Source organism: Anguilla anguilla, chromosome 6, assembly GCF_013347855.1.
Source record: "Anguilla anguilla isolate fAngAng1 chromosome 6, fAngAng1.pri, whole genome shotgun sequence".
Classification (NCBI taxonomy): Eukaryota; Metazoa; Chordata; class Actinopteri; order Anguilliformes; family Anguillidae; genus Anguilla; species Anguilla anguilla.
In genome coordinates, this window is record NC_049206.1 from 5,740,780 (window position 1) to 5,766,868 (window position 26,089).

Consider the following 26,089-nt stretch of genomic DNA (forward strand, 5'->3'; position numbering starts at 1 on the left):
CACTTAACTGATGAGCTAAAGCTGCGGATTCTGCAGCAACCCTCGGCTCACTTGGCTCCTCGGATCTGAACCGGTTGCTGATTTTAAGCTTGAAGGCAACACATAAGAGCGACGGGTAGCACACCTGACTGCACACCTGGGCAGGTAGGACACTGCCGCTGCACCCTTGAGCAAGGTACCTAACCTGCATCGCTTCCGTATATATCCAGCTGTATAAACGGATGCAGTGTAGATGCTGTGCAATGAGTTGTGCGAGTCGCTCTGGGTAAGTGCGTCTGCTAAATGCCTGCAATGCAATGTAATGTAATGAGCTGACTATCGCACTACAGGCATTAATGAGAGAAACTTAATAAGACTGTACACGCTCAGAAATTGAGGTACGGGGGAGGTACGTTTTTGCTCTTTAAGGAACACATATCCCAAATGTAAGCTGCAACAATGTTCTTTTGGAACTAATAAGTACCCTTTACGAAGCCAAAAAAAAACGTACAAAAGAATGATTCATTATTACCCTATATGGTACCTACCCCAGTGACAAGCAGACCTCTTAAGGCAATTTTTCATGCCTTTTTCTTTTTCAGTCACTTACAAAGCACTTCTTTCACTGCGCAGTATGATCAGGAGGGGGAGAGAGGGGAGTGTCGCCCCCCCCCCCCCCCCCGCCCCCCCACAGCGAGCACACCTCATTATCTTTCAAGTGACATAATTCTTATCTCCATAGCAACCATAAATTAACCTAAGGCTTCCATTTCACGGCACACTGGATAAGTCTCAACTGAGCATGCTCAGTCCTCACTCACCCACCAATCAGAACTGCGTAACACACCTTATGGCAAAACAGGCCATAAAACTCAAAGTTGCATGATGTGCCTAGACAGCATGTTTTACACACATCTATGCATGTAAAACATTTGAACAGTACTCATAAACAAATTCATACATATGCACACGTACACATAAACACACAAACCCACATACAACCATATACATACTACTAAATGCAAATACACGTCACATTGCACACACAAATGCACACTCGTGCACACACAGCATGCACACACACACACACACACACACACACACTCACACACTCACACACAGACACGGCACACACACACCCACACAGAGCACACACAAACACACAAACGCACGCGTGCACACACATGCACACAGACACCCACACACAAATACGCGCACACACACACACACACAGACAGACACACGCACACACACAGACACACATACACACACACACAAGCCCTGCTATTTACAGGAGCTAATCGCAGATAAAGGCTGAGTTTTCATCTTCAAAGGCTCTTTTTAAGGCTTTACTTCCCCATCCAACAGCAAAACTGTTTCCAAGATTCACTGGAAAGCTCCGGAAGATCCCTGACGATGCTAAGAGCAAAAAGCCATTTCATCAGCAGGGAAGTGGGGGGGGGGGCAGATGAAGGGGGGGATACATTGACTTCAGAGCTTAATCTGGTCTTCCTGGTGCTAGTAGGAGAAAGGACCGTTTGACGAGAGAACGGATAAAGCTTGAGGAACCTGGATGTCCATAATCTCTGTCACGTGGCACCCAGCTACGCCCCCACTCCCAGTGTAAACTACAGCCCACTCCCAGTGTAAACCACACCCCACTCCCAGTGTAAACTACGCCCCACTCCCAGTGTAAACCACAGCCCACTCCCAGTGTAAACCACAGCCCACTCCCAGTGTAAACTACATCCCACTCCCAGTGTAAACCACAGCCCACTCCCAGTGTAAACCACAGCCCACTCCCAGTGTAAACCACAGCCCACCCCCAATTTAAACCACAGCCCACTCCCAGTGTAAACTACAGCCCACACCCAATTTAAACCACAGCCCACTCCCAGTGTAAACTACAGCCCACTCCCAGTGTAAACTACACCCCACTCCCAGTGTAAACTACAGCCCACTCCCAGTGTAAACTACACACCACTCCCAGTGTAAACTACACCCCACTCCCAGTGTAAACCACAGCCCACTCCGTGTAAACTACACCCCACTCCCAGTGTAAACCACAGCCCTGGGAGCTCAGCCACGCGTGGGAAACCGAGCAGAGGGAGCACTGGGAGCAGTGGGCGAAAGGTCAAAGGTGATGCAATGACTGGAGGAATTTGAGTGGGAGGAAGATGATGGGCGGGGGGGGGGGGAGGATGATGGACAGGGCTAAGAAAGGACACAAAGCCCAGGAAACGGGATGACCCCCGCGGACCCCAAAGCCAGCGGCCTTCCCCTGTCAGAGGCCATTACCCGAGACGCGGCTAAAGACGGCCGCGTACGGAGCCGGCGGGAAACAGAGAAAGCCCCCCCACCCCCGCACCCACCCCGCCCGCGACAAACTGTCACTTCACATTAAACCAGAGAGGACAGACGCAGATTCATGAGTCATCTGGGCAAGACCGCTGTACGACAAGGAAAGAAGAAAAACACATTTAACTAATTAAGTGGGAGAACGTACAGAAAGAGAGAGAGAGAGAGAGAGAGAGAGGGAGAGAGAGAGAGAAACCCTAAATAATTACTGACGTGCTCTCGTTAAATTGAGAACTGGTTGTAAAGATAACTCATACATTTTGTCTGTTCTTTCATCCTCGGTCAATTACAGTGCTTGAATTAGTCATGGGATATTACGGCAGTAAGAGATCTGACGCTGTATATGAACGGTTGTCTGCGGACTTACCCATAATGCCCTGCCCCACTTCAACCTCAATAAATTTCATAACTCAGCAAATAATTCCTCCTCAGTCTTTTTTTAAAAAAGCTCTAAAACAGAAATTAACTTATTGTGCCACCACAAGCCAACCTATAACACAGTAGTTACAAGCTAATTCATGCGTTATAACAGTGCTATAACACATTTCGTTTTTTCTACCTTTCTGCAGAAACAGAAAGCAGTCAAAGCAACAGCAACGCACACTGAGCGTGTAATTATCAAAAAAAAAGCTGTAAGAAGAGAATAAATAAAATGCACAGATTATCGTGCATGTTGCCATGGAAACAGGAAAAGATGCCACAGCTGCTGCAGACTTCGTTAAAGATGAAAACGGCTGATCCCGCGTGGGCATCGCTTCACCTGCCCTGAAACCAGGAAGTAGACCGCCTCCCAGTACACCTTGCTGCTGACTGCGTGCCACTGGCACGCACGGCACTGAGCCCTGGTTTCTAATCAGGTATCAGTGATTCTCGGTATCAGTTTTCTGTGCAGTATTAGCATTTGACTACAATACTAACTGTTGGTTTGCTCCGTTACCTTTACGCTTACTGATCACAAAGAATCTTTACAGAGTCGCCTGCCCTCCGTGTTACATTACATTACATTGGGTCTAATGATATAAGAATATTGGTTTAGTTCACTCAAATAAAACCCCTTTTCCTCAGTTGGTTTTGTCTCTATTGTGAACTAACCGCTAAAAGAAAGAAAATATTTCTGTATTGGTTTTTGTGTGAAAACTATACCTAGACCTGACCGTTGAAGCTACATTACATTACATTACAGGCATTTAGCAGACGCTCTTATCCAGAGCGACTTACACAACTTTTTTACATAGCATTTTACATTGTATCCATTTAAACAGCTGGACATATACTGAAGCAATGCAGGTTAAGTACCTTGCTCAAGGGTACAACAGCAGTGCCCTACCCGGAAATCGAACCTGCGACCTTTCGGTTACAAGTCCAGTTCCTTACCCACTGCGCCACGCTCCGTCCGTGCTATTCTCTTTTGTGTTCTCAAGAGTAACCCTGATGGTCACCATGTAGAGTCTCCAGTTAGCCGACCTGCATGTCTGTGGGACTGTGGGAGGAATCCAGAATCCCCAGAGGAAAAAGTGTATTAAATGCTCAGCATGACTGGAATGTCTGCATATTATAATAGCAATTAAAATAAATGAAGAGGTGTGCTGTGTTCTCCCTCCCTCGTTCTCTCGCTGTCTTAGCTCACGGAAACCACAGCGCCTCCTGCAGGCGGCACCCGGTCATGGCACCACAACCCCAGTCCCAGCAGTGCAGTCAAGTCCGGTCCAGTTCAAAAAGTTAGAACCCCCCCACCCCCCCAAGTAGTCACCGGACTCTCAGGTCTGCATTCTTAACACGGAAAGCTCTGCATTCCCGAAGGATGAAGCCAAAAAAAAATTCCGATTCGATATGTGCTCTGAAACCTAATTAAGGAGAGTGACCGAGAACTACACTGCGGCAGCAAACAGACACTTCATACTGTAATGCACCGTCTGCAGCCCCAAACTCCTGCAGACAGTAAGCAGAGAGGAGCAGAGGAACGCAAGGAACATCTACAGTCCAAATCAGTCCAAATTAACGGTCGTACCCGCCATCGAAAGCATCGAAGGTCATGAGACGCCTCCCTGTTTAATGAGATACAGCAATCAATTTATTAAATGCATAACTATACCGGGCAGTTTTTTTTTTCCTTTTCTTGGGGGGTGGGGGGGGGGGGCAGCCACATATAAATAACATAATCTCCATCAGGGGGGGAGATTTAGTCTAGATTTAGAAGGGTTTAGTAAAAGAATGGATCTGGGATGCCATAGCAGTACCGCCTGTGTAACATCTTCACATCTTCAGTGATGCTAGTGCCTCACACTGCTGTCAGAATGTACTGAGATGAGACTCCCCCCACCCCTCGTCCTTCGTCCCCCACCCCCGCAAGCAGGGGAGGCATTTTCGGCAAACTAATAGAGGACCAGATGGGTTCCGAGTGTTGTATTGTAAAACGCCCTAAAGAAGCGACTAATTAGGAAAAACGCAGATGGAGGAGGCGCAAGATTGGGGCAAGCAGGGGAACAGAGAGATCTCTCCCATCCTGCCCCTGATAAAGGAATGAACTTCTCGCTCTGTCCCCACCCCACCCCCCCCCCAAAAAAAACGAAACTCCAACACAAGAAATATGAGGCGTTCATACCTCATGCAAAACTTTTTTTTTAGCACATGCAAAAAAAATGGTCTGACCCATTGTGATTGGTCATAGTATTAGCTCTGCACCAATCGCTGCTTGCGTTATTGGTTTCGCGTGTGCTGAAAGGTTTCAGCAGGTCAGACGAGTCAACAACGTAAATCTGGTAAGTCACCGATGTATTGCCTGAGCTTTAGCTTCCTGTTTACTGGATAAACACACCCCGTGCGCCCGCAGTAGGGTTTGCACAATGCCTGCTCATCAGAGATTACAACGGGAAAAGGGAGGGAGAGACACCGGATCGAAGGCTGGAGATGAGAGAGAGAGAGAGAGAGAGAGAGAAAGAAGGAGAGAGAGAGCGAGAGAGAGAAAGAGAGAGAGAGAGAGCGAGAAAGAGAGAGAGAGAGAGAGAACAGGCTTTCTGACAGGAAGACAGGTGACAGCCCGCCACACACCTGCTGTCCCCGTGGATCACTACCACAAAGGGGTTTACCCGGGAACCTGAGCGTCCTGTTCCACTGCGCGAACGACGTCCTTCCCGGGCCCGAAATCCGACACGCCTGCCAGTCCCCCCTGCCGCACAGGGGCGGACGGCTGACATCCAAACACGGGCGAACACCCGACGCCAGGGGTGACTGACATCAGACAAACAGACCGACGCCACGATTTAAAACCGCACGCTCTGGGGCCTGACGCACACTTTCGTATCAAAACACGAGCGGCCGACCTCCGATCGTCTGCGTATTTTCAAAAACGCGTGCGTCGATTCAAACGACGGGCCTCGTGCCGAACGCGCGTGTGTGTGGCACGTGCGGTGTCAGTGCTGTGCGGCTGACCAAGCAGACGGACGCTTGATTTAGAAAAACTCCCCGACACCAGATTGATACCTGATCTCAATTCAATCATCAATTCCTGATATTAAACTGATGCCTGATATCTTACAGCAATTCCCGATTTACGCAGACAAATGCTAGATATCCGACTCGGACTGCTGTTTTGATGTACATACTCAGTCATATTACTTGAACAAGTAGACAAATATACAAGACACAGAACATTGAATGACAGCTAAAAAGAAAAACACAGATAGCCAGTGTAAAACAAAAAACAATAGTAGATAGTAGAATTTTAACTCAATCCCTGACACCACAGGCTGATATCTTATTTCAAAATCAAACACTCTCGTCTGATATCAAAGACCACCACTTCCTGATATGAACACCTAATTTACATATGGGCTAACATCGGATATCAAACACAGACTGATATCTGATTTAAAATAACACTGGAGCCTGACGTGAAGCAGACTCATATAAACGAGTCCCTCATATCAAATATACACTGACACCTCATTTCAAACCAAATCAAAGCTCAGAATCAAGCACAGCTTGCTACCTGGTTTAAATCCATCTAAATGTAAAACAGTCATATATCTGATGTGAAACCCTGTACTGTCTTTCCACTGATATCTTAAATCAAATACAGACAAATATAGCATTTCAAAAGTTTACCACTGGTACCTAATTTCAATGACTGACAGTCGATTTCAGCACATAAATGTTTCACACACACACACACACACACACACACACACACACATCCATGCTCGATCCTATACACAGACTGATCCACACAGAAATCGGTATCAGAAGTACACAAGACACATTAAACTGAAGAAGCCAAAAAAAAAAAAAAACCCAATCACATAGGTCAAGATGAAGGGACAGGGCAGGTGAGTAGACTCTACCTCGACGCATTAAAAGAGGCAGCCCTTTCAGTAGGTAATTTGCCTCCAGTTCGGCCAGAAAATTGTTCCAGCTTAGCTCGTAATTTACGCCGAGAGGACTATGCAGGTTGACAGTTGCTAGCCGTAGGGATTTGTGCCGAGTGAGCTTAGCCACAGGGCACAGTTTCGACCCGGGAGCCAGGATTCGGGCCCAGGCAGAAGGCCCAGGACCAGAACCCAAACGGACAAAGGGGGTTCTGTCACTAGGGCCTGGTGACTGGAAATTATCATCGCTGGTTTTCAACACTTTCGTCATAAACTGTTTTTCTCAACTGAACAAACTTCAAACGGGCTGCAGCGCTGCTCTCGCTGTACGGGCTATTCAGACAGAGAGAGGGAGGGAGAGAGAGAGAGAGAGGGAGGGAAGGAGAGGGAGAGAGAGAGAGAGGGAAGGAGAGGGGGAGAGAGAGGGAGGGAGGGAGCGAGAGAAAGGGAGAGGGGAGAGAGAGAGATGGAGGGAGGGAGAGAGAGAAAGGGAGAGGGGGAGAGAGAGGGAGAGAGGGAGACAGAGAGAGAAACAATAGAAGAGTGGGATAAAGTAGGAGGGAAAGAGAGTAGGAGAGAATACAAAGGGGAGAGGGGAGAGAAAAAGAGAGACTGAGAGGGAGAGAGAGAGAGTGGGACAGAGGGAGAGAAGGAAACAGAGAAAGAGAGAGACCAGGAGAGAGGGACAGAGTGAGAGTGGGAGACAGAATGAGAGAGAGTGGGAGGGAGAGAATGAGAGAGCGGTGGGGGAGAGTGGGAAGGAGAGAAGCAGAGAAAGTGACAGGGAGAAAGGGGGAAAGTGTGAAGGAGAGAGAGAGGAGGAGAGTGGAAAGGATAGAGAGAGGGGGAGAGTGGGAAGGAGAGAGAGAGGGGGAGAGGGGGAGAGTGGGAAGGAGAGAAGCAGAGAAAGTGACAGGGAGAAAGGGGGAAAGTGGGAAGGAGATAGAGAGGGGGAGAGTGGAAAGGAGAGAGGGAGAGAGAGAGAGAGGGGGAGAGTGGCAGGGAGAGAGGGGGAGAGTGGAAAGGAGAGAGGGAGAGAGAGAGAGAGGGGGAGAGCGGAGATGGCGGGGTCACGCACCGGTACTTCATGCCGGTCTGCTTGGCGGTGGACTCCTTGAGGGAGATGTGGTGGCGGTGGGTGAAGGAGCCCAGGCTGCGGGCGATGAGGGCCACGGTGCGGAAGCGCGCCCGGGCGGCGCTGCCCGCGCTGGGGCTGGTGGCATTGGCCTTGCCGTGCCCGTCGCCGTTCCGCGGCGCCTTCAGGTTGTGGTCCGTGCAGGCGAAGGACACCTGCATGTCTTCCTCCCGTCCTCCTCTTCCTCAGCCCCCGGGAACGTGGGATCTAAGCGGGACGGGCCGGGGGGGCTCGCGAAGACGCCGGGGGGTCTGCCTGTGGGGTCCGGCTTTTCGCCGCAGTCCCGTGCGAGCGCGCGGGTCCGTCCGTCCGTCCGTGCGTCCGTGCGTCTGTCCGGAGCGGGAGAAGAGACGGCATGGAAGTGGCCGAGCGCCGGAGCGAGCGGCGGCGGTCCGGAACGTTCCGGAGCGGACGGGAGGCGCCTCGGCGGTTTCCCCAGGTCCGTGGTCCCGTCCGTCAGAGACCAAAACGCAGGAGGGAGGAGAACAAGTTGCTGGGGGAGAGGGGAGGGGGGAGGTGGTGGGTAGTGTGGGGGGGGGGGGGGAGGCAGAGTCAGAGACTCCGGCTCTGTTTCATCCAGGGGGTACCGGCACTTCTTCTGTGATCAACGGAGACCGCAGATTCCCTCTTTTCTCCCTCTCTCTCTCTCTCTCTCTTTCTCTCGCTCTCTCTCTCCCTCCTTCCGCAGTCCCCCCCGCTCAGATCTCACAGCCGGAACGTGTGCGGCTCAGCCCGCCGATGTTAACGTGTGTCACAACCGCGATCATGTCCCAGTTCTCCCTCTCCCTCTCTCTCTCTTTCTTTCTTTCTCTCCCTCTTTCTCTCTCTCTCTCTCTCTCTCTCTCTCTCTCTCTCTCTCTCCGCCTCCCTCTCTCCCTCAGCAGTTGAGGTAAAGATTCGTCCGTGCCGCTGTGCCGAAGTGTAGAGGCAGCTCTGGGGATCTCTCTCTCTCTCTCTCTCTCTCCCTCGCCCTCTCACGCTCAGCTCTCTCTCTCTCTCTCTCTCTCTCTCTCTCTCCCTCGCCCTCTCACGCTCAGCTCTCTCTCTCGCTCAGCTCTGTCCTGTTTCCGAGTTCTGCAAACGTGTGAGAGACACACACAAACGCAAACACCCCAACAGATACAAACACGCCCACAGACGCAAACACCCCCACAAACGCTCACAGACACAAACGCAAACGCTTACAGACACAATACGAACGCTCACAGATGCAAACACAAACGCTCACAGACGCAAACACAAACGCTCACAGACACAAACGCAAACGCTTACAGACACAACACGAACGCTCACAGACACAAACACAAACGCTCACAGACGCAAACACAAACGCTCACAGACGCAAATGCTCACAGACGCAAACGCTCACAGACACAAACGCTCACAGACACAAACACAAACGCTCACAGACACAAACGCAAACGCTCACAGACGCAAACGCTTACAGACGCAAACGCTCACAGACGCAAACGCAAACGCTCACAGACGCAAACGCTCACAGACGCAAACGCTCACAGACGCAAACGCTCACAGACGCAAACGCAAACGCTCACAAACTTCGCGGCGGCACGGACGGGCACGGACTCACCGGAGGCTGGCGGAACCCCACGGTTAAAAAAGCACCACCGCGCAGATCGGGCAGAGAGGGAGAGAGGGAGAGGGAGGCGGAGAGAGAGAGAGGGAGAGAGAGAGAGGCAGCTGGTCTCGTGGCGCCCTGCTAACGGAACCGTGGAACGGAGCAGAACGGAGCGTGCGGCAAGCCGGGGGGGGGGGGCTGCTGGGAAGGGGGAGGACCGGAGGACACCAGCATCTGGAGGAAGAAGAAGAAGAAGAGCGGCAAAACCGAGAGCGCAGAGAGGAGAGGAGCAAATGAGGGGAACGAGCGAATGAACGAGAGAACGAGCCAAACGAGGGAGGGACAGAGAGAGGGGGAGAGAGAGAAAGAGAGCTGGCAAGCATGTGAGAGAAAGAGAGGGAGCGAGGGAGAGTGTGAGAGGGAGAGAGAGAGAGAGAGAGGGAGAATGTGAGAGGGAGAGAGAGAGAGAGAGAGGGAGAGTGTGAGAGGGAGAGAGAGAGAGAGAGAGTGTGAGAGGAAGAGAGAGAGAGAGAGAGAGAGAGGGAGATGTGTCAGCAAGTGCACAGCAAAGATAAGTGTCTTACCAACAGCACTTTATCACTTTTGTCAGTGGACTGGGACAAAACATCTTTAAGGGATGCGTGTGTGTGTGTTTGTGTGTGGGTGTGGGTAGGTGCATAGGTGGGTGTGAGATAAAGAGAGAGTGTGTGTGTGTGTGTGTGTGTGTGTGTGTGTGGGTTGGGTGTGGGAGAAGGTGTTTGAGCTTGTGTGTGTAGTGTGTATACTATCCGCATGCTCCTGAAGGTGCATATGTACATACACGTATGTAAATGCTTGTGCATACATGTCTACATGCGTTTATAATGCACCAGCCAATAACAGCAGGTCTGGGCCAGAAAGGTGCAGGAAACAGGAATCAGCTTTTGTGATGCCAGAGTGAAGTTTGACAGGCGTCTAAAACACACCCCCAAACCCCTTTTTGATGATTGAAACTACTAGAGAGAGAGAGAGGGGTACACTGGTTCGTCAACATTACCTTTTAGCCATATTTACTCTATGGAGATAATGCCAATAAACCATGTCAAACTGAGCTGAGAGAGAGAGAGAGGGTGAAAGTGTGTGTAAAAAAGACGAGACAGATGGGAGAAACAGGAAAAGCCGTTTTATTCAAACGAAGCTTTATCTGCATGAGTGCAGTAAACACATTAACACGCAACACAGAACGCGTATCCGTATGTGTGTGCGCATGTGAGAGGGCACTTATCTTATTAAATAAACATGAAATTATATATTTACATGTATTTTCTCAAATTATACTAAAGAACTTGTAAAAACTGGTAATCCTATAAGGAGCACAATATGTCTTAGCCTGCCATAACTAACGAGGATGAGGAAGAGGAGGAGGAGGAGGAGGAGGACACATACACCATCTCTTTCTTTCTCTCTCTCTTTGACATGCACAATCCTTCTTTCTCTCATTCTCTGATACACACACCCTCTCTTTCTTTCTCTCTCTCTCTCTTTCTCTGACATGCACACCCTCTCTTTCTTTCTCTCTCTGACACGCACACCTCTCTCTCTCTGATACGCACAATCTGTCTTCTCTCGTTCTCTGACACACAAACACACACTGTCTTTCTCTATCTCTGACGCACACACCCTCTGTCTTTCTCATTCAGACACACACACCTTCTCCCTTTATCTGTCACTTTCAGACACACACACACCTTTCTCAGTCTTTCTCTCTCAGACTCTCAAAGAGAATCAACAGAATTGCAGAGCAGAGACAGTGGAAGTCCATCACCAGTTGGTCTGCCCTGTGTAAACGATTTCAATTAAAAATATAATAATTTCACAGTTTATCACCAAAAATATAAATTATTGCCACTTTAACATATTTCTATATAGTTATATGTTTCTGAATATACTGCTGTGGAGAGTATTAGTCATATTTTTTAAAAATGGTATGTATACATCCAAGTCACTTTTTTTTTTTTGAATACATATTAATGCATTCAGCCTGCCAAAGCATATTCTGACCCAGCCAACAACGACACATCTGCCGCAACACACTGACCCGCAACGAAAACGCACAATAAAAAGAAACACAATCGCACGCCAGAAAGTCACAACCGCGAAAAGGACTGATCTGCTTTGCTCTTGTGTTGCTCACAGTCCCCTCAGGTTAGTGGCAAGCAGGCAGTGGGTGGGGGGGGCAGCTCACACACGTCATCAACCGCCAATGACGGGACGTCTACGGAACCCTCAGGATTCTACCGCGATAACGACCACAACAACGCCCACGGGCACAGCTCTCGTTTACCGACTGACACGCACACCTTCCCCACCTTCCTCGCTCGGCGCTAGCGCTCCTGTAGTACTGTGCGGCCCGCGATGCAGAGCGTAAGGGGAAATGTTGGTCGCTGAGGTCGCAGCAACGATCCAGGAGATCCGCGTAGCGTAGCGGCTGTTTAGCATGCTTGCGGACCAGGAGGCACCTGTGAGGGACAACATGGCCGCCGCACTTGCTGTTTGTTCTGAACAGACCTCAGGTGCGCGTCCTGGAACAAGGCCAATAGTTCTATGACTGGAACTGGCACCACACTAGTGAGTCCCCCACTGGAAAAAGTAAATGTGGTGGAACAGAGTCTCCCCCCCCCCGTCTCTCTCACACTCTCTATCTCTCTCTCTCTCGCTCTCTTTCTCCTTCTCTCTATCTTTCCCTCTCAATTGCTCAGGGCATTGGGTGATTGAGTAGGGGCGTCTTCTTTGCTTTTGTTCACTTAAGTGAATTTATTGTCATCGATGCATAAAAACTGTGTTTTGAACTCGCCATTGCGCTGAATAACAAAGGATGGTTAAAATTCAAAGTTCTCTCTCTCTCTCTCATTGCTGAAATTCTCACCTGGCAGTAACGTACACAGGAGATTATTTTTTACCGCAGGACGGTTACCGGGGACGACTGAATCCCACAAAGCGGTCACGCTCCAACCTGCACCCCGGTGCGATTCGGTCAATAGAAATCACCGGGAATGAGAAACTGTGGGGGGGGGGGGGGGGGGGGGAATGAGCTGCCCGACCCCTCCGGCCCCCACCTCCGCTTTGCCAGGACTGACACTGAGGGATGCACACCGGGGGGGGGGGGAACTGCTCGCTTCGCACAGCCCATCTTCCTCTCAGTTTTGTCTCAAAACGAGAAAAGCAGTCGGCCGACAGTTTCGTTTGCTGTAGTTTTATCGTTCTGACAGCAGCGCGGGAGGAGTATACCCACGCTGAAAGCAGACAGAGGGAAGACTGATGTATATCGACCGCCATTTTAATCTGCGTCCGCGCGACGGCGGGCAGGGTGGTGATTGACGGGCTGTTTCTCCAGCTCGGACACTGAGTGGCACAGCACCGCTGTGCTCGACTCAAAGGGCACTCAGCTCAGCGGCACTGCGCCTGGCCTTATTAACCGTGCGTGTGTGTGTGTGTGTGTGTGAGAGAGAGAGAGAGAGAGTGTGTGTGTGTGTGTGAGAGAGAGAGAGAGAGAGAGTGTGTGTGTGTGTGTGAGGGTGTGTGTGTGTGTGTTTGTGAGTGTGTCTGTGTGTGTGTGAGTGTGTCTGTGTGTCTGTGAGTGAGTGTGTGTGTGTGTGTGTGTGTGTGTGTGAGTGTGTGTGTGTGTGCGCGTTTGCAGTAGAGTGAGCGTGTGCGCTTGCAGTAGAGTGTGAGTCTGTGTGTGTGTGTGTGTGTGTGTGTGTGAGAGTGTGTGTGTGTGTGTGTGCGTGTGTGTGTGTGCGTGTGTGTGTGTGTGCGTGTGCGTGCGTGTGTGTGTGTTTGCAGTAGCGCTGGTGTGAGGCTGCAGCTGAGTGACAGCACAGGACAGGCGGTTCCCAGTCGCTCCGCCTCACAGGGACCAGGAAGCGGGAGGAGGAGCCCTGCAGGCCGGCCCTCAGACGCGGGGGAAAAGACCCCATCACACCGCCGCTAACGATGGATTAACGGATTAAAACCCAATTAAACCTTCATTAGCGAACGCGCCTCCGCTAGCACAAACCGTTCTCCCACCACACCCATCTCTCACATTAGGCTGGGGGGGTGGTGGGGGGGGGAGGGGAGGAGGACTCCACGTTTCCGATGTGGGGGGGGGGGGGTGGGGGGTGGGATCTCACAATTATCCACGTACAAAACTCAAAAAAAAAAAAAAGTGTGTCATTCAAACCAGCCCCACTGAAAATAATTGACACATTTCGTTTCCGAATATCTGCTGGGACGCCCAGCCGCCGCGCCCCTGGAGTCCGGGACATCATCTGCTCCAGTAAGAGAGCCTAAAAATGGGACGCCACCGTCTCCCCAGAGCGCGTGAATCATCGGGGGGGGGGGGGGGGGGGCGCGAGGCGCTAAATGGTGTGGGGACCGACGCAGCGTGCGGCACACAGAGATCCCACCGCAGTTTCACGGCCGCAGGGGAAGCCGCAATATCTCACCGCGGAACCAGAACCAAACCAAATCGAAACCCGATTGGTCCAGCCTGGTCTCAGGCTTGCACCGATTGGCTGAATCGGTCATCGCACGATATCTTCAACGAGCTTCGGGCAAGTGCAAAAAAAAAAAAAAAAAGACAAAAGTAAGTGCTTTCAGATCTTTTATTAAAGCAGCAGAAATGCAAAGCCATTATGACTTTATAAAATATATATATTTAATTTCTCTTAAGGCTGCAGTAGGCTACAGAGAGAAATCGTCCAGGAGGCATTAAGAGACCAAAGCCTCCCTTTGACATCCGAAGGGCAGGGAGTCAGTGAATGGATAATCTGCCAGATGAGCACATGACTGTCATACGCCAACGCATTCCTCTGCAGGGGAGCAGAGCCCAACCAATCAGGAGGAAGAGAGCATTATCAGAAAGGGAAAGCTTGGAAGCTTCTTTTTTTTTTTTTTTTTCCTGATACAGCCAGAAGCGAGCCCTTGGCCCAATTCAACTTTCGACGATAATTTCAGAATAATCCTCCCCTGCCAGGGATTAACTGCGGAAACAAATCGTTGCAGTTGGCCCTGTGAAATATGGGAGGAAACACGATTTCTCTCTCTCTCTCTCTCCCTCCCTCTCTCTCTATCTCTCTCTCTCTCTGAGCGTGCTGACAGGGAGGCCCATTGGAATGCAGGCTGTGTTCCGGAATCCGAGTCTCTGTGATTCCGTGGCTCTGCCTCAGGCTGTTGTGATGCTCGCCTCCAGGGTGCACCCCCCCCCCCCCCCCCCCCCTTAAACCCCCATCGCCTCCACCTGTGCTTTTCCCCTCTCATCCAGGGTCCTTTAATTCATGCTAAAGCAGAGCGCCTGTGTCTTTGTGTAACTGTGTTTGTGCATAATTTGTGTGTGTGTGTGTGTGCTTGTGTGTCTGTGTGCGTGTGTGCGCATGTGTGTGCGTGTGTGCGCGTGTGTGTCTGTGTGCGTGTGTGTGTGCGTGTGTCTGTGTGTGCGCGTGTGTGTGCGTTTCGTATGTGTGTGTGTGCGTGTGCATGCGTGTGCGTGTGCGTGTGTGTGTGTGTGTGTGGTTCCAGAGAAGCAGGTCCCGCAGTAACACAGGAAGCAGTTCTGCGTCCCAGAGCAACACCGCTTTTCTCAGCCAACATTCCCGAGCCGAGATCCGTCTCTGCCCTGCGGCTAGCCGAGTAGAGACGGGCCGAAACCAGCCCGGAGTCGGGGTCAGCACCTCCTGCTCACACCTAACCACTTTCCCAGTGCGAACCTCACCGTCGCACACCCCTGTGACACCCCTGGAATGGCGCTGCAGCAGTTCCGGGGGTGCACCGTGCACCCAAATGGGTTCTGGGCAAACGCAGCAAACTAAAACCAAAAGTGTGCGCCCCCAACTCTGCGGCCCGAACCTGGGAGAGCGAAACACCTTAAAAGCGCCTGCGCTGATTGGTCAACACAAGGCCGTGCTCTCTCCTCCAGCCGGCGTGGCCGAGACCAATCCGCCTTCCCCGGCGGATCCCAACGCTCGCGCTCACCTCGCTATCTAAATGAGGGAAACTGTGGCTATTGGGCAGAGCAAAAGAGCGACGCCGATGACGTCACAGAAGCCCGCCCACCTCAGCGAGGAGTAAAGCCCGGGCACAGCCAACCGAAGAGGAAATGAAAACAACAAAACAAAACAAAACAAAACGGAACAAAAAATAAATAAATAAAAATAAAAGCATCTGCTCTCGGTTTTGACGCGGCGGGCTTGGATGAAGAACAGCGCCGCCCGCGGGCCCGACAGCGCGTTAGCGAAACCGCGGCAACACCGCGGCAACACCGCGGCAACACCCCGGCAACACCCCGGCAACACCGCGGCAAAAGAGGGGGAGCAAACGCAAGCGAGGCGCCGGAGAGAGGCGGGCCTGGCGCTCGATAACGGATAGCGGCCCGTTTCACGCGCGTACGGACACCAGCGAAAAACTTTAAAATGGGGGAAATGTAAAAAATGCGGAAAATTAAAAAATGGGGCATTCGCACATTTGCATATGCAAGCGAACATGCAGCCTTACGGGGCATGTTTGTGCGGTGCCTCCACTAACACGCTCTGAGCTAAGCAACGCAGGGGGGGCTTATTTACAATCAAAACCCAAAAAGGGCACAGAGCGGTCTGTGCAATCACATCAAACATGCTTATCACACTGAAGCGCAGCTGAGCTTTTCACACGAAACACAGCAGAGTGATTTTATTTTAACTGCATAATTCAGTGCGGGCAGGAGCTGATTAGAAAGTGTTTACATTTGGCAGACTTGTTAACGAGAGATTAGGTGGGGAATTTATGGCAGAATCACAAGAAACACATACGGCATCTCTCGTGTCGTCATAACAGCGAATCGTCAAAGGCACAGCTCCCTCTAGTGGCGAACTGTGGCACAGGTACAAACAGTAAAATCAGATGGAAACACCCCCTCTCTTTCTCTCTTTGCCTCTCTCTCTCACTCTCTCACTCTCTCACTCTCTCACTCTCTCAATCACACACACACACACACACGCACGCACACAGTATATTCTGAGCGAAGTAAATGAGTTCGGCCGAAAGTTTTTTTTTGCCGTCTGGCTGGCTCACCTACGTGGTCTGTTGCAGACGGTTCTCTCTCTCTCTCTCTTGGCAGGCGCTTGCCGAAATTTGAGGGTGAAGAAAAAAAGAGAGCGTGGGAGAAGGGCGGCTCGCAGAGCTGGATTAATAACGTATAATCGCTCCGGGTGATTAAGTATTTAGTGGGACACCTGCCGAGATCCATTAAATTATTCATGATATTTCCCAAGATGAATAAATAAATTGCCCATCAGCGCTGCTGACAGAGCTCGCCGCGGCGGCTAGTTATCCGCCAAGTACGACCAAAACTTTGCCGGTTGTTTTTTTGTTGTTGTTGTTGTCTACATTACAGGCATTTAGCAGACGCTCTCATCCAGAGCGACTTACACAACGCTTCACACAGCATTTTTACACTGCATCCGTTTATACAGCTGGATATATATACGGAAGCGATGCAGGTCAGGTACCTTTGGCTCAAGGGTACAACGTCCTAGCGGGGACTCGAACCTGCGACCTTCGGGTTACAAGACCAACTCCTTAGCCATTACGCTACGCTGCCGCCCAGCTGTCTACGGAGCTGCGCCGGCTGGTTCGAGCAAGTCAGACCCTAGCGTAGCCCGTAGCCCGCAGGTAAGCAGGCTACCCTGCGCGCAGTGCTTCCCGCAGCCTGTGAGTGGAGAGCATGCCGATAACTGGGTGATTAAATCCAACCTCTAAGGTCTATAATAACAAGATAGTATCTCAGCATGCACCGCTCCGGCAGTCTGTAGCTTCAGGGTGAAGCCTCTTTCAACAGTAACGTCTTTTTTAAAAATATTATTAAGGGAGCATTATGATGGATCACTTATGAGACCGCAGGCCAGGGGTTCCCGACCGTGGGGAAGGCGCCTCTGTGCTGCGAAGCTCACACTACACCCGAAGTGCAAGATCTACACATGAAAATTTAATTTAAAGCGCAAAATCTGCATTATTTAAGCTCGCTTTATTAAAAACGTGAATTTTCTGCTACCGTCAGATATAGCAACACGCAAAAAAGACCATATAGGCATATACACATACACTCACAACTCACACACCACATAATTCCAAAACAACAGACAAGAGTAATAACAGTAACAAATAACCCAGCAATTAGACCAGCAGGACGGCACAATAACGATCATGGCAACCACACTGCTTACACAGGGACTTCAGGGACCGTTTAATCACGTATAACCACTCTGCAACAAAGCTGCCCCTCTCAGCAAGTTCTTAAGCACCCGGATGCACTCCCTAACTCAGCATAGCTCTGAGTGGTATGCGTTTATCCAAGTGAACTGGAAAAACCAGCTGGACGGTGGCCCTCAAGGATCAATCCAACCCCCCACCCATATATTACAGGTAAATGCAACAGTCACTCATGACACAATCTCTGGCTGGGGTAACTTTCAAAAATTTTCAATCCCACAAGTCTGTGCAAAATGAGTGATAATGCAGGTGTAAAAACGGGAGAGGGGGTAACACAGACTCCTGCCCCCAGATTGGAGGAGGCGCGGGTCGGTACCTGTGGGGAGGCGTGGGTCAATACCTGTGGGTCGGTACCTGTGGGGGGGGCAGGCGCGGGTCAGTACCTGTGGGTCGGTACCTGTGGGGGGGGCAGGCGCGGGTCGGTACCTGTGGGTCGGTACCTGTGGGGGGGGCAGGCGCGGGTCGGTACCTGTGGGTCGGTACCTGTGGGGGGGGCAGGCGCGGGTCGGTACCTGTGGGTCGGTACCTGTGGGGGGGGGCAGGCGCGGGTCGGTACCTGTGGGTCGGTACCTGTGGGGGGGGCAGGCGCGGGTCGGTACCTGTGGGCAGGTACCTGTGGGTCGGTACCTGTGGGCAGGTGCGGGTCAGTACCTGTGGGGGGGGGCAGGCGCGGGTCGGTACCTGTGGGAGGGGGCAGGTGTGGGTCGGTACCTGTAAGGCATCCCGTTTCGGGTCCGGTCCGTGTTCCGCAGGGACAGGCCGTGGGCTCTGAGGAACTCCTCCACCCGTCTGAGCTCCTGCTGGGGGTCCGGCCTCCGCTCTGCCCTGCAGCACGTCCCGGACGGGGCCCATGGCCTGGAGGGGTCCCTCCCCGGGCGTGGTGCCCCCCTCTGTCTGGGGGAGGGGATGTCGGTACAGGAGGCCCTGTACAGGTACATCTGTGCCCTGCCCTGCCCTGCCCTGTTCTCCCACCGGCCCCCCGGACTCCTGCACCGAAATCACCAGTGCTTTTTACACCACTGGTGAGAGCGCGCCGTTCCTTTTTAAGCGAATGCTTTGTGTTTTTTAAAGTATAGAGAGTAAAGAGAGATGTGAGATTCTCTGCTCTGATTCTGCTCTGATTCTGTTCTGATTCTCTGTTCTGATTCTGCTCTGATTCTGTTCCGATTCTCTGTTCCGATTCTGCTGCGATTCTGTTCCGATTCTCTGCTCCGATTCTGTTCTGATTCTCTGTTCCGATTCTGTTCTGATTCTCTGTTCCGATTCTGTGCTCTGATTCTGCTCCGATACTCTGCTCCGATTCTGTTCTGATTCTCTGCTCCGATTCTGTTCCGATTCTCTGCTCTGATTCGAGGCAATCCCCTCCGTGCCCCCTGTGGAGCCGGGAGTCTTCCTGTCCCCAGCACACAGTGAGCAGTGGACGTTTGCTCCCCTGGTCCAATAAATAACGCTCGATTCTGGAACATTCTCGCTCTCCCCAACTCCAACCACTTTCCCGCCTACCATGCCCGCCCAACCCCCCCGCCCCCCCCACCCCCACCTCTTTCAAATCCTCTTTCCCACTCTTTCTCCCCTCCCTCTCTCAATATTTATCTTTCCGTCCCTCCCATCCCCCTCTCCGATTTTTTGTCCCTCCACCTCTCATTCCTCTTTGTCAAAGTGACAGAGAGACAGAAAGGGGGGAGTGTGCATGAAAAAGAGAAAGGGGTGGAAGTGTGAGTGAGCGCGGGGGGGGGGGGGAGGGGGGCAGGTCATGGTGATGTATATGAAACAAAAGCTGACAAACAGCTGTTCTTTTTTTTTGTTTTGTTTTTTGGCCTTCAGGGTATGGAAAAAAAAGGCGTCATCGCACGGATATCAGCCCCCGAAGCTGTGCCAAGCAGAGGCACTCTTCAGAGTTATAATTCCAGCTGAGTGACTGCCGCGGCTGAGCTCTCACCGGGGTTCACCGGGATCTGGCGGGCACCAGTGCCGGGGGGCGGGGGGGGGGGGGGGGGGCGAATGGGAATGGTAGCGCGTGTCGCGGTTAAGCCGGATAATGCCGCTAACGCGGGGAAGCTGCTCGCTTCGCGCGCCTGTGGAGTCGACAGAGAGCGGAATCCACGCCGCCGTCAGGAGGGCTGCGCGTGACTCTGACGCTAAACCCAGCGAACGGGCACAGGATCAGTCTGAGCTCTCGGGGAAACTTAGCGCCGCGACGCTAACGTTCGCCGCGACGCTAACGCTCACCGCGATGCTAACGCTCGCCGTGCTAGCGCCAGTTCCGGCGTGAGTCATGACCAGAAATACCCCGGGATCAGGAAGGGGGCGCGTGCCGCCCCGTCTCCCTGTCCCGCTTCCATTTTTTTTTGGGGGGGGGGGGGGGGATATCGCCTATTTTTCTCTGGAGGTGCTGACCTGAGAACACGCTTCCAAAAAAAACAAAAAAAACGAGCATGCGCTCGCCTCCAACATGCGTCAGCCCCAGCAGCGCATTCCAAAATTCGCAAAGACATGTGACCTCGACAAGCGCGCCGTGGCCCAATCCACCAACAGGGGCTCACCGGCGCGCAGCCAAATCTCCCCGTTTCCTGGGCTCCTCTTCAGCCAATCGTGCGTCGCCTCACACAGCTGCCGACCACAGTCAGTGCTGCCGTGGTCCAGATTCGACACCAGACCCTGGGGCCCATCTGTGCACCAGAACAAAAAGATCCTGGGTTCGTTTTTTTTTTTTTCTTTTCTTTACACCCACTACGCACCCCGGTCAGCGGCTTTATGCGCTTCGTTTAGACCCTTTGAAGGGTGCGCGTTTTTTGGAATTCTGTTTTTTCATCGTTCTAAGTGTTCTGGAACTCCAGTGCTTTCAATTACCAGAAGTGACCGTGACATCAGCGTCAGAATGTTCAGTTAAGAACGCTCCAACCGCACATTTGCGACCTCACACCTAGGAGGGTTAAAGGCAGTTTGGGACAGCGGGGAGGAGGGATCTGTGGGCACGCGGGGGCCGTACCCCCCAGAACGCCGGCGGGGTGTCGGGTCGGGGCTGGGACACGCTCGCCAACGGGACGCTGTGGACTCCGTGCCCAGCAGCTGCTCCCCGCAGACAGCTGTGCTCCGACCACTGCGAACCGACATAACCCCACGGCCCCCCGCCCCGCAACTTTGTCTGCTCAAATGGCTGGGAGGGGGGGCGGGGGGGGGGGATGAAACTGTCAGATACACACACACACACACACACACGCGCACGCGCACGCGCACACACACACACACACACATCCGTCCTCCACATTAGCTCTCAGACCTGGAAAATTAGAGTCAGAATTCAACGCATTCCATTAAGGATCAAAACAATACTTTTTGTTCGCAGCAAACACCCACTCAAAAGGTCAAACGAAAACAAATGTTGACAGGGTCTTTCAGACACACAACACGCAGTCTCTTTTTTTCTTTTTTGTGCGAGGTACGTGCAGCGTATCAGAGCCCGGCACCGAACTCAGAGGCAGATTAAACTCTGGCTCCTGTGAACAGCCAGCTGTGGGAGGCGGGGCCGACGCAAGGAGCGCCACAGCGCTAACGTGCTAACGTGCTGACGGGTTTGGGATCAGAAGGAAGCCTGAACGGGCTTCCTGCCAGCGTGGGCACGCGACCGCGGCTCCGGAGACAACAGGCGCAGCTATTTCGGATTTCTTTGGGGGCGGGCGGGAACTGTTAATCAGCTGCGAAGACATCAAGTTAAGCCCTCCCTCCCACCCCCCCACCCCATCCCCCCCCCCCCGAAACACACTGAACTTGACAACGGCACATAACGCCAGTCGTGCCAGCGGTGGATACTAATAAAAAATGCCGTCACGGCAACGTTTTGTTTTTGGTGGCCCAGCAAGTTCTGACGCCCAGGGGGTCGTCTGCGGTCCATGGACACGGGGGGGGGGGGGGGGGGGGGGCCATGATGTCACCGCAGGCGATGCGGTCAGTCAAACGAGAGCCTTTGCAAACGGGGTTTTGACAGAGGCGTGTCAACCACAGGACAGGAGAGCGATCCCGCTTTAGGGTGCAGGCCCTGTTTCAGACAGGACGTGCTACACAGGAAGTGCAGAATACACTGTAAAGAATTTACGGAATACATGGTTTTAAAAAAAACCGTGAAAATGCAACGAACGTGTTAGTACTTCACTGATTCACACGCTGCAGCCACTTTCACAAAAATATATTCTAATGCTCACATTTCAGTGGATTAAAAAATACTCAATAAAATTTCAATAATTAACGGTAGATTACACTTTACAGTCCACTTTTTTTACTTATATAATGCTTAAAGCAAAAGAGTAAACATTGCAGGATGCATTTTCTGCCCCCTAGTGTTTGATAGTAGTTACTGCATGGGAACAACATCCAGAATTAGAGGCAGCCTGCTGGCTAGTTTTGTTTTTTCACTTATTTTCCTTTGACTATCACCTTCCTTGTACAGTTGAATTATATCAAATCTCATCAGAAACATCTCCTTCGGCCATTTTAGAAGCACAACAAAGAAATCGTTAAGGCAGCTAAGGTGTGTTTGGATTGATGTTTGTCAGAGTCATTCTTGAAGGCTAATGGTTCGAACAGTTGACTGCAATGATGGAAAACTGGAAGTGGTAGCAGGGTGCACAAAAGAAGGAATTTTTCCCAAGGGCTCAATTACTTTTCATTCAGTTTTTATTACAAACCATTTACCGTTATACAAATCTCCATGTTGAAAAAAAGCATGCGTTAAGACTGAGGCACATTACAGACGGAAAAAAATAATAATCATAATCAAATGAAAAGATTGCATCGGATTAATTCAAATACAAAAACTTCACAAGGCAATGAAACCCATCCCCCAAAATAGATCACTATTCAAGATATCAGCCCCCGCTTCCCAAGGATGAAATATTGTGAAACACTCAGAGGGAGAAATATTGAGGAACGCATTTATGTTAAGGTATGTTAAAAAACGGTTCAGACCGAAGATTCGCGACACGACGAAACTGTTCTAGAATGTTCGCACCAGCGTGAACTCCCATCTCAGAACGTCTTTATGCTGGCGTCTGGCGTCGCGGGTAGCGGGTTTTTTTAAAGAACTTAGCAGAGTCGCCAGCTGCAGCTCGTCGCGTCGCGAACCTCCGGTCTGAACTGGGCTGCGAGACTGAACAGAAAGAAGTTTGGTCAGAGCAGAGCGCGCGTGTGGAATGTTCACGACGGCATGACATGCGATGACTTGACTTAGCGAAGAAGCACGGGCGCAGGGGGAAAAAAAAGCACCGAGATGAGTTACGCTGCTCCACCGCGTGAGTCGCGTCAAACTGAGGCTCTCTCTCTGCCGCGGGGAGGCTGCGTCCGCGCGGGCCCGCCCCAACGCTGCCGTCTCCAGTTCTGGCGCAAACAGAATCGCTGCAGGTGAGATAACCTCAAGAGCAAACTTTCGCATCCGCTTTGAATCTGCCTAAATTATGTTTTTTTTGTTTGTTTGTTTTTGTTGCTTTTAAAGTGGCGAGAGTACTTATCCGTTCTTGCAATTTATGCTATGATCCCCGCTTCGTTTTATGTTTGTGAATCTTTACGATTTGATCTCAAAAGTGAACACGAAAGTGGTGTCATTTTAAAGGCGTCTGCCGCACATTTTTATTAGTCCCCGATATCAGGAGGGAAATCCCACACCCCTGTGTACGAAAAACATCAGCGCTGATAAGGAAATTTAAAAAAAAACAAACAAAAAAAAAACGAAACACTTTGTTAGTCTTTGGTTAGAATGTTGAATAGAATAGAATGGAGATCCTGTTGAGTGAGCGCACGAAACAGGAAAGGGAAAGAGCGTGGAAATGTACTCCACACAAACGCGTGATTGTGTACGGGCGAGTAACGCAACAAAAGAAACCGCTTTTAGCAACTTGGGGGGGGGGGAGAAAAGAAAAAAAACACACAAAAGAACTTTCAAAGAGAGTCAAAGAGAGGGAAGACACACGGGTGGGGTCCAGACCCCCATAATCACACACCAAGAGATGGAGTGAGCATTTCAAATGACGTCATTTTTTAAAACTTGGTTCGTTCAGATCCGTCGATTTACCTCCTGAAACTCTTAAAGCTCGTACTGACTGTCGCCACGGCACCGGTTTTATAAGAATGAGAAAGCAGAAGCGCGTCTGGTCCTCCAAGCTCCGTGTGAGCTCAGGAGGGAACCAGGCAGGTGATCGGGTAACAGGATGAAAAAAACCAACAACAAAAACAACTGATGCTTGTTTAGTTTCAGATTTCTGTAGAAAAGCTCTGTTTGGTGGTGCTAGTTTGTGCACGTGGATGCTCTGCACCCCTGACAGGACCTATGACCTCTGACCTCTGACCTCACAGTGAGGGCAGCCGTGGCCAGTCATCCTAGGCGTACGGTCACCAAAAGGCAAAAAAAATAAGTACATGTATCAAAACAGCCACAGATAATAAAAAAGGTGGCGGAAAGCAGCAGCTGTAAGTCAGAGCTGAGTCACAGTGCCACCTGCGGATAACAGGAATGACATCATCGAGGGGGAGGGACTGTGAGGGAGGGGTAAAGGGGATAAAAAAAAGACAGAGTTAGGGACTCTTTCTCCCAACCCCCCCCCCCCCTCAACGGCTTACTCCCACTCGGTGGTCCCGGGGGGTTTGGAGGTCAGGTCGTACATCACGCGGGAGATGCCCGGAACTTTCCGGATCTCAGCCACCATCTTCATCACCACCTGGGAGGGAGGACGGCGGAGACGGATTTAAGAGGCACAAAACCTCCAAACAAATCCCCCCTTCAACCCCCCAACAAACGCGCCCCCCCCATCGCTGAGCAACGTGCCATTTACACGGCCAAACTCAACAACGGGATTAAAACAGAGACACAAGGCACAAAGAAAGCGGTGGCACGCGTCACTCTCTCTAAACATTCCCATACTGCTCATCTTCATGTGACCGTTTGTCCCTCCGCCCCCCCTCCCCTGACCCCCCCCTCCCCACCCACCTCCTCCGGGATGTGGTTGCCAGGTGTGGCGGGAATGCCGGTCATGAAGTCGCTGGTGATGAAGGTGCGGATGACCACCGAGCGCTGGCAGGAGGGCTGCTTCTGCAGGGGGTCGCGGTCGAAGTGCAGCGGGGTCAGGATGACCGGCATCTGGCTCACCTTCCCAGAGTACCCTGCAGGGAGGGGAGTGGGGGGGAGGAGAGAATGACACAAAGTTACCACACGGATATATATATACATTTTTTTTTTTTTTTACTAGCAGTACTACCTGCCATAGATTAACCCTTTCAAGAGCTATCTTTTTGGAATGTTTTTTAAAAAATTCATAAAGTCAGTGTTCTAGAATTCCATTACTTTCAGTTACCAGTAGTGATTGTGACATCAGCATTGGAGTGTTCAGTTAATCGCATAATCGTTCAGTTAAGAACATTCTAATTGCATATTTGTGACCTCACACCTTGAAGGATTAACCACAGATCAGACAGAAAGCTGGACCTCACCAGACTCCCGCAGGGCAGCGTGGGCCACGAAGTCGGCCTGTCTGAGCGTGCTCAGTACGCCCGTCGTCAGGAAGGTGGGCGTGATGTCCGCAGGCGGCTCCCTCACCTGCGGCCCGAACACGTACACCACCCTGGGAGAAGAGCAGCCATTCACGAGGCAGAAAAAGAAACAAAATGGCAGACAGTTGGCTCCCAAAGCACAATGTAATACTTTTCAAACGAAATCTTCTGGCTCAGATACGCACAGCCAGGCTCATTTGCACACCTAACCCCTAACTGCTCTGGTGAATGAAAGGCATCAATTGTAAAGCGCTTTGGATTATAATATAAATAATAATAATATAAATTGCATAATAATTATAAATGCATTCAGTTTACCATGTTTAGCGTTAGCGTTAGCCTGAACCGGGCCTCAGTGGCCCTGTGCCGAAAGGCTACGCGGAGGGGCGGGTGGGTACCTGTTGACAGAGTGGCACATGCGGGGGATGAGCCTGGCCAGGAAGAGGAGAGAGTCCCAGTGCGGCGCCTCCTGACTGGACACCCCGCACACGTAGCTGTAGGAGCGGCAGTCACCCTGTAGGGGGCGCCAGGGAGGGAGGGAGGGAGGGATTCAGAGGAGAAAACCCAGTCACATGGTATATAGAGATACTGTGCACCTAATATTAGCTGCATGACATCACACAGCCACAGCAGTTCCAAAAGCAAGATACAATTAAATATATAACATAGTTATACAACTATACAGTATCAATTTCTCTGACAGCTCAGTACCCCGTTTTCATCGTTAAGTTTTCACTGTGATCCAATATCTCGACATCTGTATTTTAAACATATTTATCATTAGTACACGCTCATACAAACACAGCAAGAGTTGCCCAGCTGGCAGAGAAAAGGCTGCTTTCGCTTTACTTTGCTGCCCCCTGCTGGTGGGAAAAAAGAACA

At 51.3% G+C, this 26,089-nt stretch overlaps 2 protein-coding genes across 4 annotated transcripts in view; both read right to left on the reverse strand.

Moving 5' to 3' along the window:
* The window catches only part of LOC118229161 (voltage-gated potassium channel subunit beta-1-like), a 38,065-nt gene extending 29,736 nt beyond the window's left edge, over positions 1-8,329 (reverse strand). The window contains exon 1 of the mRNA XM_035420872.1: positions 7,780-8,329. Coding sequence (XP_035276763.1) covers positions 7,780-7,997 — 218 coding nt within the window. The 5' untranslated portion in view covers positions 7,998-8,329. The remainder of the gene's footprint in view (positions 1-7,779) is intronic.
* Positions 8,330-22,327: 13,998 nt separating this feature from the next.
* Positions 22,328-26,089, reverse strand: part of LOC118229665 (GMP synthase [glutamine-hydrolyzing]-like) — an 11,884-nt gene continuing 8,122 nt past the window's right edge. For all 3 annotated transcript variants that reach the window (XM_035421835.1, XM_035421836.1, XM_035421837.1), the window contains exons 14-17: positions 25,606-25,721; positions 25,148-25,278; positions 24,648-24,820; positions 22,328-24,378 (exon numbers count right to left, since the gene is read on the reverse strand). In XM_035421835.1, coding sequence (XP_035277726.1) covers positions 24,277-24,378; positions 24,648-24,820; positions 25,148-25,278; positions 25,606-25,721 — 522 coding nt within the window. In that variant the 3' untranslated portion in view covers positions 22,328-24,276. The remainder of the gene's footprint in view (positions 24,379-24,647; positions 24,821-25,147; positions 25,279-25,605; positions 25,722-26,089) is intronic.